Here is a 13,361-nt window from a genome sequence, read left to right on the forward strand (position 1 = left end):
ACCACCACCACCATATTACCATCCATCGATTATTAGGTTACCCGAGGTGGTAACAATGTAACCGAGCAATGAATGGCAGGGAGGGGGGGAAAGGAGGAAAAAGGGAGAGACGAAGGGAGGTAGAAAGAGTGGGACGGACGGAGGGAGAGGAGAAAAGAAAGGGAAGTGCAGAGGGAAGAAAGTGCGGGATGGGTGTGGGAGGAAAGGCTACAAAAAATGAACAGTGAGAAGGGTGGTGATGGGGGGAAAAGGACACATAGAGAGGGGAAGGAGAAAGGGAAATAAATGAGAGGGAAGGAGGGAGGGAACTGCGGGAGAAGGAAGTGAGTAGAGGGAGGGAACTGCGGGAGAAGGAAGTGAGTAGAGGGAGACAGGAAGGAAGAACGCAGGAAGGAGAGGAAGAAATACAAAAAAGGAGGGTACGGAAAACTACAAAAGGAGAGAGGAAGAGTGCAGCAGGAGAGTTCGAGGATGGAGGGAGAATGTGCGGAACCCGAAAGTGTGAGGAAGAATAGGAAGAGTGCAGAAGGAGAGAGGAACAGTGCGGAAGGAGAGGAAGAGAGAGGAAGGAGGGAGGAAGAGTGGAGGGAGACAGAGAGGGAAGGGAAAAGGGGTACAAAAAAGGAAGAAGGAAGCAAGTGTGGAAACACAGGGAGGAGGCAAGAGTGCGGGTCCGCGGGAGGGAGGGGGAGAAAGGGTACAAAAAGGGGAGGGAGAAAAAGAGAAACGGAGGGGAGGGAAAGAGGGACAGATGGAGGGAGGCAGGGAGGGGTACAGGGATATAAACATGAGAAGCAGGTAGGAGGGAGGAGGAAAGGAGTACAAAATGGGTGGGAAAGAAGGGAGGACAGGAAGAGAAAGAGGAAGAAGGTTGCAGGAAAAGAGACTCGGAAAAGTGCAGAGGGAAACAGAAAGATTGAGAAGAAAAGGAGGGAAAGAGAAGCAATGGAAAGAAAGAATGGGATGAGAGAATGGACTAAGTGTATGAAGGATGGGGAATAAAGGAGCATGGACAGCAAGTGGAAGAACAAAAAGGAGAGGGAAGCAGAAAGTGGGACTGGAAAAAATGCAAAACGAAGAGCATGCATAACGAGAGAGAGAGAGAGAGAGAGAAAGAGAGAGAGAGAGAGAGAGAGAGAGTCTGCCACCATTACAATAAAAAAGCCTTAAATTTTTAACACATCACCCCAAAAATCAGCAACAAACCATCCCTTCCCCCTCTATACCAAACAAACTACCCTAAGGCGTGTGTGGGCGCCATTACTCCTGTCACACCTGTAAGCCTAATATATTCATACTTAACATTTCATCTATCTTCCTGTGCCACAGGAGAGATTTAGCAGAGCCGGTGATATAATGGTGCTTGGAATACAATTAATATTTCACGGCAAGGAGTGGCCGGACATGAATTATGGGGAGAACGTGCACTGAAAAAAATAAAATAAAAACAGGAATCAGTGTGGATGAAGAAGAGAGAGAGAGAGAGAGAGAGAGAGAGAGAGAGAGAGAGAGAGAGAGAGAGAGAGAGAATGGAACTGTAAAGATAAATTTGCTACGATGACAATGTGGTACACCATATACGAAGTAATTCTACTCATATTGAAAGAGTCTTGGTCAACTAAGGGGATCGGACAACGCCTTCATCAGCCCATCAATACAAGATGTGTTTCCAAGCTGAGTAAGTTGTTTTGTGGTAGTAAGGATAGATTAAAAAGAAAAAATCATATGACCAGCCTAAAGGGTTTAAATATGGAATGCAAATGTGAACAGAAGATTGCTGATACTGTTCGGTAAAAAGAAACCGGTAACTAAAGAGGAAATTACAACATGACAGGCGTTGCTAGGAAAATGGAAGTGGGGAAATGGAGAGGGCAAAGACAAAACATGGAGAAAACGTCAATGTGAAATTACACTGACAAAAGAAGCTCATGATGAAGGGTGAATTCAGAGAGCAAAGAGAGAAATGTAAAGAAAAATATAGCTTCAATCATAATGAGGATGTAAGGAAAAGAACGGAGAATATGAAATAGAAGTCTACAGAAAAAATGAAAATTAAAAACAAGGACGATTTAATTAGGTGAACAAATTTTTTTTTTGGAAACATGAAACGAGAAATGGAAATAAGAACGAAAGAATGAAATGAGGAAACAGAATATTTAAGGAGCAAAGAATATTGGTGAATAATGACAAAGAGAGTGCAGCAAAACTGAAGAACTGGAAAGGATAACAAGAAAAGATTTGTAAATGACGGTGAAATCAATGAGAAAAGGTAACAGACCAACACTAGAAATGCAAAGGAAGAAGAAATGTTGACAAAACTTTGGTGGAAAATTAAAATGAGAACAGAAAACACGCGAACAGCTTAGTACTGGCAAATACACAAGAAAAATGGAGATTACGTGACACGAAATACAGAACGAAAAGGGAAAATGGGAATGGTAGAATAGAATAATGAAACTACAAATGTGGCATATGGAATGCAATGAGGAAAGATTAAACATTGAGATAATGGAAAGAACAGTTTTTAAAAATACTGATAAAAGGTGACAATGTAAACCAGTGATGAAAATAACGTATTAGGCTGAATGAAAATGGTGAATAAAGACAAAATGGTGAAGGTTAGTGCAATACAGAACAAAAAAGACATATAGCATGTGGAATGAGAGTTAGAAAGAAAAATAACTTGGAGAATCCAATGGCTGTTATTAAAGAGAATTACTGAGATAACGTGACATGCAGTAGTGATACTGGGAAAAAGAAAACGTAAATATAAGTTATATCAGATTTAGTAACACCGAATTTAATATATAATATGAATATGAGGAAAGGAATGGGGAAAGTCATTGTAAGGATGAAGCAGAAAAAAAAAGGAAGAGAAGGTAGGCTAATGAAGAAAGTTACAGTAGCTACACGAGACAGAGAAAGGGCAGAATACCTATGGTACACATGAAAATAAGAGAAAACGGAGTTAAACGCAGCGGTAACTCACATGATTTGTCGTGTCGTTGTTCATTTGTCCTCTTGCTACAACTGCTGTCTATCTGAAAGTTGTTTTTGTTCCTGTGCTTTTTAGCGTTCTCTCCATTTATTTGTGGTTACTGTCTCTTTCTCGTGTCCCTTGCTAATAATGTTTCTTTCCAAGTTCCTTGATTTTCTTGATCCATTATTCGTATGTTCGTTCCTTTTATTGTGCCACTATCCTTATCATTTGATCTGTTGTTCTTGTACTTCACTGACTGGTATATGTTGCTTTACAAAAGGTCTTTCTGCTGTTATTTTTCCGTTATTTCACTCTTGGCTTTCTTGTTACCATGTTATACTATATATTTGTTCTTGTTAATATACTAGTGTCAAGTAGTCGTCACTTTTTTTCTTTCTTTCTTTTCCGGTCTATCTCTTTTCGCTCACGTTGCCTGAAATTATTAGTTATTATCAACTGTTATCTGTTACAGTAATGGTTTTGTTACTCGTCACTGTTCACTTCATACACATTTTTACGCTATGCCGCTCTTCACTGGTGCCGATTCTTTACCCATATCTGCGAATTTACATTGTGCTCATATTTCATCTCGTCAGTTTCTACAACTTAAAGTACGGTATTGTTCCAGTGAGCTCTGTATCAACAGTCAACGATTCTACTTCCGCATACCATCTGTACTAACTACTACTCCACATCTTCTAGCCTGTAAGGGCTTCATTAATCTACTCCACAAACTTAAAGTACTCCTTGTACCGCTCACTGTCTGTACCACTGATTATACTTCTTTCACTCCTGAGAGTATTTACTATCTGCAATACTGCTCCGTGTGTCTGATATCAAGTTCCAGCTTACTATCTGCGCTACTGCTCCGTATGTCTATTCCGCTCCTCCTGCTGGCGCTTACTATCTGTGTTAGTGGTCCGTGTGTGTGTTCCTGTAATGCTACATCACTCCTACGCCCCCTCACATACCTCACAACTTTCGATATTGAACGTTCTGTCTAGACGCCGCAAAGAGGCGGTGTGGTACGGGTGGGGTTGCAGTGAAGGTTGGGGATGAAGCTGTATGGATGGCAGGTGTGGTGGGGTGGTTGTGGTAGCTGGGGTGGAAAGAGGTATTACTGATGTGTTGCGGGTTGTAATGAGTAGAGGGGATGGTGGTGGTGGCGAACGTTGTGGCAGTGGTGGTGTGGAGGGATGATGGCTGTCGTGGTGACCGGTGATGATGGGGGATGTAGTGGTGGGTGGGGAGCAGGGTGTAGTAATGGTGGGGTTGTGTGATGATAGTACTGAGCTAGGAGTGGTAGGTATTGTGTGGATGGTTATAATCGATGTGAACGATGTGGTGGAGACGGTGGTTGTGGTAGTGGTGGGGATGGCGATGGTAGGTGTTGTGGGGGTAATTTATGTCAGTGATGGCAGTAGTAGTTAGTGGTGGTAGATATAATGGTAGTTTAATCCTTGCGACGGTGGTGGTACGTGCAGTTGCAGTTTGTGGTGGTAGTGGTTGTTGCTTTGGTGGTAGTGGTAGATACAGCGGTAGCTTTTTTATCTGTGGCTACGATGGTGGTGGTAAACTATCCGCTACTAATGGCAGTGGTATTTGTTAAGGAAGTGGTTGTACGTAAAACTCTGTGATGGTTGAAGAGGGAATGGTGGTTGCTGTTACTCTGAATACTGCGGTTGTGGTGAATAAAGGAGGTTACAGCGGTAGGCGAAGTGGCAGTGCTGTAACGGTGGAAGTGTAATGCGGGCAGTACCGAGTTACAGTAGTAGCGGTAGTTATTAAAACAGTTGAAATGGAACATCAGCCGGAGTTAGAGTTGCAGGGGTTGTGGCAGTTGTAAATACTGTGGTGGGAATGGCAGGGCTGGTGCAGGTGGTAGTTCACTGTAGTTGTTGCATCAGTATGGTTAAAGTTACAGCGTGGTGCTGAATTAATAGTCGTACCTGTATTAGTTCTTGTATCAATGGCTGTTCGAGGAAAGTGCAATATACTGCAATTTTTGTGGTTGCCATCCGGTACTCTATCACATTTATAGTATATTCATCACTGTCATCGATACACCGTCATGCTTCTCGCTGTCTCATAATCTCCATCATTACTTTCGTAAAAAAAGAAAAAAAAAAAAAACTCGGAGACAGGGAACTTTGCAGCATTTTTTCTTAGCGAAATAATTTGCATGCAACAGTTCAGATATTTCATTGTACCGTTATAATACGTTTTACACTTTTTAAATCAGCCTAATTTACTCCAGTAGTATGCACAAATTTCTAACTCCTTAAGCACAGTAACGTGTTCCTTACAGTAAATTCTTTCAGCCTGCAGATTTTTAATTTAAGTAACCGGTAGGAAACATCTCACACTGAACGGTTTACTGAAGTCTGTACTGTTGGCAACCCCTTCAGTATGGAAATCAAAACTGAACAAAACTGATGTAAAATAAAATGAAAAATGCGTCACTGGACTGAAGCGGTTAAGGTGTAACATGCCAAATAAACCGCTGAAGAAGACGTGAAAAAAAAAAAAAAAAAAATCCTGTGCAACAAGAATACACCCCTCGGTTACTTGCAGTGTGTACATTACTGGCACACTGTATCAACACCAGCCTGCAACAAAGCACCATCACAGTGCTTAACCCTCTCATTACGCTGACGAGATTCTCATATAATTCTTAAAACGCCATACGATTGTATCCAGCCTATGGGTGACCTCGCTTAGTGAAAAGGTTAAAAGGTCTGACATAATTCTGAGGCCGCTCTGACGTCGCGGTGTCCTCATGAATAATGCAGCCTACTCGTGTTTACGCGTTGCTCATGCTCCCACGGAGTCAGACGGAACAATCGCAATACCGGTATCTTTTTTTTTTTTTTTTTTTTTTTTTTTTTTTTAATGCGACAAAATCAGCACAACGTATCAAATTTATGCTGCTGCTGTCTGGCTATCACCTGTGTCATTAATGTACAATCGATAACTTCCCCTGAATACGGTTTATTATTCATGTTTCTAGGCAGTCACTAACGTCACTATCTCATATCCATCACTTTACCATACCGTAACACAATCACTAGTTTTATGCAATACTGTCTTTTCTGATGCTTCGTATTTTATCACTACTACCATCAAGTACCCGCTACTTTCTGGTGTGGAGTACGGTACATACATGATGGAATGGTCTTCACAACTATCACAGACCTTTCGCAATTTCTGTCAGTACAACTTTTTCCTGGACGTAGCTATACCGACAGTCTAATACATTATCACTATCATCATCAAAGTGCTTACAATCACCATATCGCTGTCACCATCAACACTGCGCTACACCTGTCCCAAACCGCACGCGCGTTGCCACTGAACACGTGTTAGCAGTAGCACGTCAGACGCGTGTGTATCTCCCTCCACCACCCCTCTGATCCAGCCCTCCTCTAATGCCTTCCCTCCAAATTAATACCCTTCCCCTATACTGCCCTCCCTCTCCCTACCCCTTCACTTTTCGTTTGCTCATGATTTTCTCCCTTCCTCCCTCCTCTCTGTCATCCTCACTGCTCTCACCATGGCTTGGTACAGTCAGGGACAAAAGTTCGTCTCCTATTCTATTGCATCCTGTTAACACTCGGAGTATGTCCGTCATATTTCTCCCTGGCTCATCATATCAAAGTGAATTATCTATAGGCAACGAAACATTATGCCTCTCTTAACAACCACAGGAAAGTGAAGGCTTTCAGCAGCCGGTAAAATCATCTTGTTGATCCCCCTTTTGTTAGGATAGTGTCATTAAAGAAAGACCTGTGTATTTTCACCCACTAGCTGCAGAAAATAAATAAGCTTGCAGTCGTCATCACCACACACACCGGGACAGCACTCAAACCTCCCTGATAGTCTTTCTTATCTTCCAAAATTTCCATTTACAGCCTCTCGCATTTCCCCTTCATAATATCACCTACTAACCTTTCCCAGCATTTCACATACCACCTATCCCACAAATACTCCAAGTTTCTTTCCATCAATCTTTCCTCCTCTAACCTAATTTACACTCACTTTCTCAATCTTTCCTTGTTTCAGGATCTTGCTAAACCCCTTATGTAGGTGAATATGATGATGATGATGATAGATTCTCCACCATTTTCCCCCTCCACCAACTCTATTCTTCCCCCTCCTTTCTACTCCCCCCCTTTCGTGTACTCCACCCTCACTATTGATTATTTTCACGTTAAGATCAATATTTACACTAACACGCAAGTACAGAAAAAAAAGGGGGGGGGGGAGGAGGGTGTAGTGAGAAAAATGCCCGAAAATTCCCCTTGACATTAAATGCCCACCTAGCCACATCAGTCCGATGACGTATTTTTCCTTTTAATCAGGCGACCACCAAATTATGTTATTCATCCGTTCCAAAATTCTCCAAGCTGAAAAAAACAGTTCGAAGGTAGCAAGAATTAATGAAAAAATAAATAAAAAGTTCGCTAATTGATGGGGTTAAATGAAGCTAGTTTTGCATGCACAGTGAAGGGGTCGTGGAGAGGGAAGTTTGGGCGTTGTTATTTCACCATCTGGCAACTTGCATGCACGTCGGCTTATCAATAATGCACGTGTATTGGCGATACGGCGATTCGTAGGTATTCATTCTGGCCCATTTTCAACTCTTTTTATTTTCCCTTTCACGCTACGGTACAATTTTTCTCTCGCCATAAATCAATCATCAAACTCCTCCCACCTCTCCTCCTGTAGTGTGCAGCCCGCTCCTACCCACTGCCCATTCCCTTCCCCTGCCTCACACTCACTATTCACTCACAGGGTTACACTTCTTATTTTTCTCATATATTGCTTTATTCTCCACACACAACACAAACTCCTCCCTTCCTCTGTCACCTCCTTCCTCCCCATCCCCGCTCCCACCCCAACCAATAGTTCTTCATTTCCTCCCCTCCCCTTTACAGATTAGCCACCATCACGCGCTATCTCTACAGGCCTAAACCCTAACTCACGACGAGTCATAAATAACTAGGGTGGCTACGATCAACTGAAACCGGCAAAAGCACAAAGAACTCTCTTGTCCAATCAAACAACTTTTCATTGACACTAAGGAATTATTCTCAACTTATGCAGAAAATAAGAAAGAAATAAAGACGAGGAAACTGGAGATGGATATACCAAATCTGAGGCTACTGTCTATGAACTAATTAAAATCAATGGCATACAGCTTTATTACTCCTTTTATTGGCCACAGAATAGGCCCGGTCATAAAATAAAAAAATTAGTAGAAAGTTTACAACAGAATCTACGCCCTGTACAATGAATCAAGAATATATTTACATTTTTGTTTGAACAACTTGAAACTTGATGAAACGTGTGAAAATATTCTCAAATAGTCTTTCATCTAAGTGTTCGTTTATTTTTACCAATTCATTACAAAAAAATCTACATAGCTATCGACTGAGAATATAAATGCGTTGCAGGAACTTGACACCATCGGTCATCTGGCTAAACTTTTTTTTTCCCTACTGTACATCCCTATCAGGCCATTTCCTACGAGTTAGAACAATGGCATTTCACAGCAACACTGAAACACCAAAATTAGTACGTTATCTAACGATAAACTAAAAATTATGATTTACTAGTAGGTCAGCAGGTATGATGGAGATTCAGACATATATACTGCATTTCAAGCTTATCTATTGCTTGCTACCATAATCCGGTATTTAATCTACGGTGTCGGCGACAAGAAGGCTTCAACGCAGTCTTATCCCCATTAATCTGTAAACACCAATCCATAAATATCGGAAGCTAATAAATAAACAAGATCTCCAAGAAAACCTTCTATCGTTCCTCGGCAGCCACTTGGTAAACAAACTAGAAAGCACTCACAGAGCGCATACCTCTGCCAATGCCACTGCCATTAAAGAGGATCCGGATCCGCCCCCAAATTACTCAAGTTTTCCCTGGCACATGGCCCACCCTTCCAAAAACTTTCATCGAAATTCACTGACAACTTTTGGAGATACTGTGCGGAATACTCCGGATCCGGATCAGCCCCCAAATTTAATCACTTCTTCCTCTGCTTATGCCCTACCCTTCCACAAAATTACATTGAAATTCATTGAGAACTTTTGGAGATATCGGCTGGACAAACAGACAGACTGACAGACAGACGAACATAGGTGAATAAATAACCTACTCCAACTTCGTTGGCGGAGACAGGATAAAGCCAACAAAATATCGTTACAACTACGCATTCCGACCACGTAACATTTTGGAATTCACATACCGGTGTGTATTAAGGTAATTATTAACGGTTCTTGTATGCATTCGACGAACTTTTTTATTCGTGGCCGCACCATAATTACCTGTAACATTAAATATAACCGCACTTTTTCCTGCTCTTCATCAATCCAATATTATATATACACACACACACAAATATATATATATATATATATATATATATATATATATATATATATATATATATATATATATATTCCCCTCGCTAAAGACAATTCAACTGAGGAAATGTGGCTCGCATTCAAGGTTAATGGAGGCTATACAGAGCTAACCACTCCAGGTCAAGAAATATCTCCAAAGCTGAATAAAATCGCCAAAAGGGGACAAGAAATACAAACGTCACAGCACTGAAGGGATTAAAAACCTGATGAGCTGTCAGCCGGCAATCGTCTTAATCCTATCGTTTTGCAAATAATCAATACGAATCAAAATGAAACACTTACTCTAACAGAAACGCTCCAGTCCTGTTGGAGCGTTCTTTATTTGTGTCCAGTACGGTACAGGCTACACAGTGAACGAAAAACTGTGGAAATATGCTGGGTAAGGTAAAGAGATGCTCTCCCTCCACTCTCTCCAAGTTATATCCAGCCTCCACTTCTCTCTCCTCCCCTCCCTCTCTCCCCTTTCCACCCACTCAGTTATTGATCCTCCCCCAAAATGTCACGGGAGGGGGGGGGGGACTCAATGGAGGAGTGGAATAACACGAACACTATTGGCCCCCTACACTGCCATGACGTACTGGTACTTTTTATTCTTACTAATACCTGACGATTTTACTCAGCTTACGAGAGCCTACTGGTGGCGAACGGGTTAATGACCGATGTCTTCTCTATTTAATACTCTTTTCAAAGTTTAATGAAAGTCTGAAAATTGAAAAAAATAAATAAATAAAATGTACATCCTCGAGTTCATGGGGTATTCCTTTTTAATCCAATGAAGAAGTTTCACATTTTCATATTTTTATATCTTTTAGATGCACTGGCTTTAGGATAGACTTCTGAAATTGATTTTTTTTTTTTTCTAAACGCAAGTGAGAAGGACCCACAGGCCAGGAGCCCGCAACATTGTTCCCTCCACGAAATGACAAAAACAAGCTAGCAAAGAGCCAAATTTAGAATCAGGATGGGTTGGATGAGACTTTCATTAGGCTAATCCTTTCATTACCAAACAGAAGTACAGAATCGTCTATCTAGTAGCAGCATGGAAAAAGTGAAGTCTTCAGGCTGAAGTGGTCAATATCAAGATCAAATGCAGTACCAGCTGAAACTGCAGTAAAAATCAAATCCTGAAAATTATGCTATCCTGATATGCAAATAACTTGCCGATTCGCCCCTACCACCCACTCACAGCCAGCTCTCTTTCATTTATTCCCTACTCGCCGTCATACTGTACATTCCCTGACTTGTCTATTTTCGCCTTCAGCTTTATATAATTCACACCTACCATCCCAACAATGTACACCACCAGCTGTCAACTACACGAGAAGAATCTACGGGTGAGCTGATGAGTAATGAATGTAAAATAGCCACAGGTATGTACCGACATGTAGGCTATGCATGTGTCTGAATACAAACTCGTGCGAACTGTGACCGTCAAATACCCGGTGTGTGTGTGTGTGTGTGTGTGTGTGTGTGTGTGCATATATATATATATATATATATATATATATATATATATATATATATATATATATATATTACACAACGTGATTGGATTACACATAACGTAACTGGGGTCTATTAATGTAAGACTTGAATAGCTGTGAATGCACATCTGGATGAAGATAAAGAACCGGAAAGATGGTAGTGAGAGAGATGTGAGTGAGAAGGGTGGCAATGTAACATACATGATAAGCTGTGTACGAAGCGACACCATGGCAACCGTTGCTAAGGCTGACGCACACACACACACACACACACACATATTCACCTTCACCTACAATCAAACTGTTCGTAACTGAACGGTAACAAAAACACGAACATAAAATTAGGTTACAGCTACTACAGCTACCAACATCAGTTCATAAAGGCTGCAGTACTCTTACAATTACTACCGTATTAACTTTCCCCAGTGTGATATTACTTACATCAGTATATTAAGAACTCAAAATAATCATCCAAATTACTAGATTCTGCGTCGATACTATTGCGTCACTTGCATGTAATTTCAAGGTTATGGAAATACCAACATCCGCTTCTTGTCATATAATGCCAAATCCAACAGCATACACGAAATTTCATGTTCTCTAATGACAGGAATTACAAAAATAAACTTATGAAAAGGAATTCAGCTTCGCCGGTTAATTAAGCTTACACACTGAACGACGCGAGACAAGCAAGGAATGCAGCAGAATATTTAGCTTGCTGGTGACACTTGGCACCACTCATGTTGTCAAGGGTGCGCACGCTGGCGCTGAGCTTTCACTCTCGCACACAAGACAAGGCTGGGACATTAACTGCCATGACGGGCTGGGGGCGGTTTCAACTGTGCTTTACATCATCATCACTCATAAACTACAGTATAACAGACTAGCATTTAGCCATGCACAACCTGAGATACTTGCTTCGCTGAGAAATGAGGAATCAATTCAATCAAGTTTACACGGATTACCTGAATTATTTCATAGGTTAAGCACTGACACACGCTAAAGCAAACTAATCATGTATTTACACCTAAATAGCTGATTACAAAGAAACCTGCTTTTAAAACCAAGCTACCCTGTAAGGCGGAGAAAATTCGCTTGTAACGGATTCCGAAGTTCACTTGTCTCCATGGATGAGCCTACATTTGAAAGAACATACACTTCATGCTTTCTTTGTAACAGCCAGCTCCTTCATACTTCACTGATGCAAAATATTAATGAAAAAATTTGAATTCCGCGGCCCCTCCCTTGGTAACCATGAGGCCAAACCGATCAGCTGACGCGAATAAACATAAACACTGGCAGTAGGGAAACTCATCATAAAACTTACCGTCTTTGCAAACTTCCATCGCTGTATAGCACTTAATTCTTTTCTACATTAAGAGTATGAACATTTAAACAATATCTAATAGGTACAATAAGAGACTTTAAGCTATACTTACCAAGGAAATGTCACTTAATTCGTGGAGAGGCATCACGACACTCACTCATCGTTCAGGTTTGAGCGCCACTGAGGGAGAAAAAGAAAATGGGTTACATTTTCTTCAACGATTTCAGAGGCTACTAATAGATTTTTTTTTTCATACTATTTCTTTTAAAGCCAACAATTAATCAAATAAATTACTCTGAACAACTCATGAACTCTTAACTACTCGTCCATCCATATGTTAACCCACATTTTTTATTTGTGATTCTTTCGCTACTGTTTCGAGAGCACTTCAATTAATACTCTTTTGCATAAGTAGCCTCCTGATTTGCTAATATGCTTTTCCTGTTATACAGTACTTATTAGGTAACTAGAGCCTAACAAAGTCCTCAGGAATTAATAGGAGTAGTCTTAGAGGAATGAAAATGCATAATTATTGTAAGTAGCCTATCAACTAGAGGGGTCAGGGAACAAACATCAGAAGCTACTATAATATCCTACACTCGATTACAAAAGCAACAGAAATAAACATGGGGTAGGTCACGCCTTGTGTAAAAACGCTAGTTGATGGACAACTATGGTACTAATAGCAATTTTGTTTTAAACTGACGAAAATCCCCAACACCCTTCAGCTCAGTTGGTGCCAAAGTAACCTATGGTCAGACTGAAAGGTTGATTATGACGAGTAACTGAGGAGGCTTATTCCTATTTTAAACCACGGTTCATCATATTTAGTACAATGACAGCCTAGCATTCAAATCATGGGAGTGTCCAGTTCCGACTTGTAAAGACAGAAGGCATTATTCAGCTTAGTAAAGTTTTTTTTTTTTTTTTTTTTTTTTTTTTACTGGACGAGTCAGATATAGTCTTTATTAGTCTTTTCACTGCAAGAAGTCTCCCCTGAGCTGAATCTAAGTATCTATAGGTAGCAAGATTAACATAGGATCATCTTCGTAAAGGGGTTAAAAGGAGACAAAACTGGCCAGACTGGAGAAACTTGCAAAGGCCCCCTTTGTGTGGTAATGGAATGA

At 40.9% G+C, this 13,361-nt stretch overlaps 1 protein-coding gene across 4 annotated transcripts in view; it reads right to left on the reverse strand.

The window, feature by feature from the left end:
- LOC145395050 (uncharacterized) overlaps positions 1–3,013 on the reverse strand; it is a 1,083,039-nt gene extending 1,080,026 nt beyond the window's left edge. For all 4 annotated transcript variants that reach the window (XM_080268801.1, XM_080268802.1, XM_080268803.1 and 1 more), the window contains exon 1: positions 2,990–3,013. In XM_080268801.1, the coding sequence (XP_080124927.1) occupies positions 2,990–3,013 (24 nt within the window). The remainder of the gene's footprint in view (positions 1–2,989) is intronic.
- Between the last annotated feature and the right edge of the window lie 10,348 nt (positions 3,014–13,361).

This window comes from Coenobita brevimanus, chromosome 29, assembly GCF_032717465.1.
Source record: "Coenobita brevimanus isolate Jiangsu-jjx chromosome 29, ASM3271746v2, whole genome shotgun sequence".
NCBI classification, from domain to species: domain Eukaryota; kingdom Metazoa; phylum Arthropoda; class Malacostraca; order Decapoda; family Coenobitidae; genus Coenobita; species Coenobita brevimanus.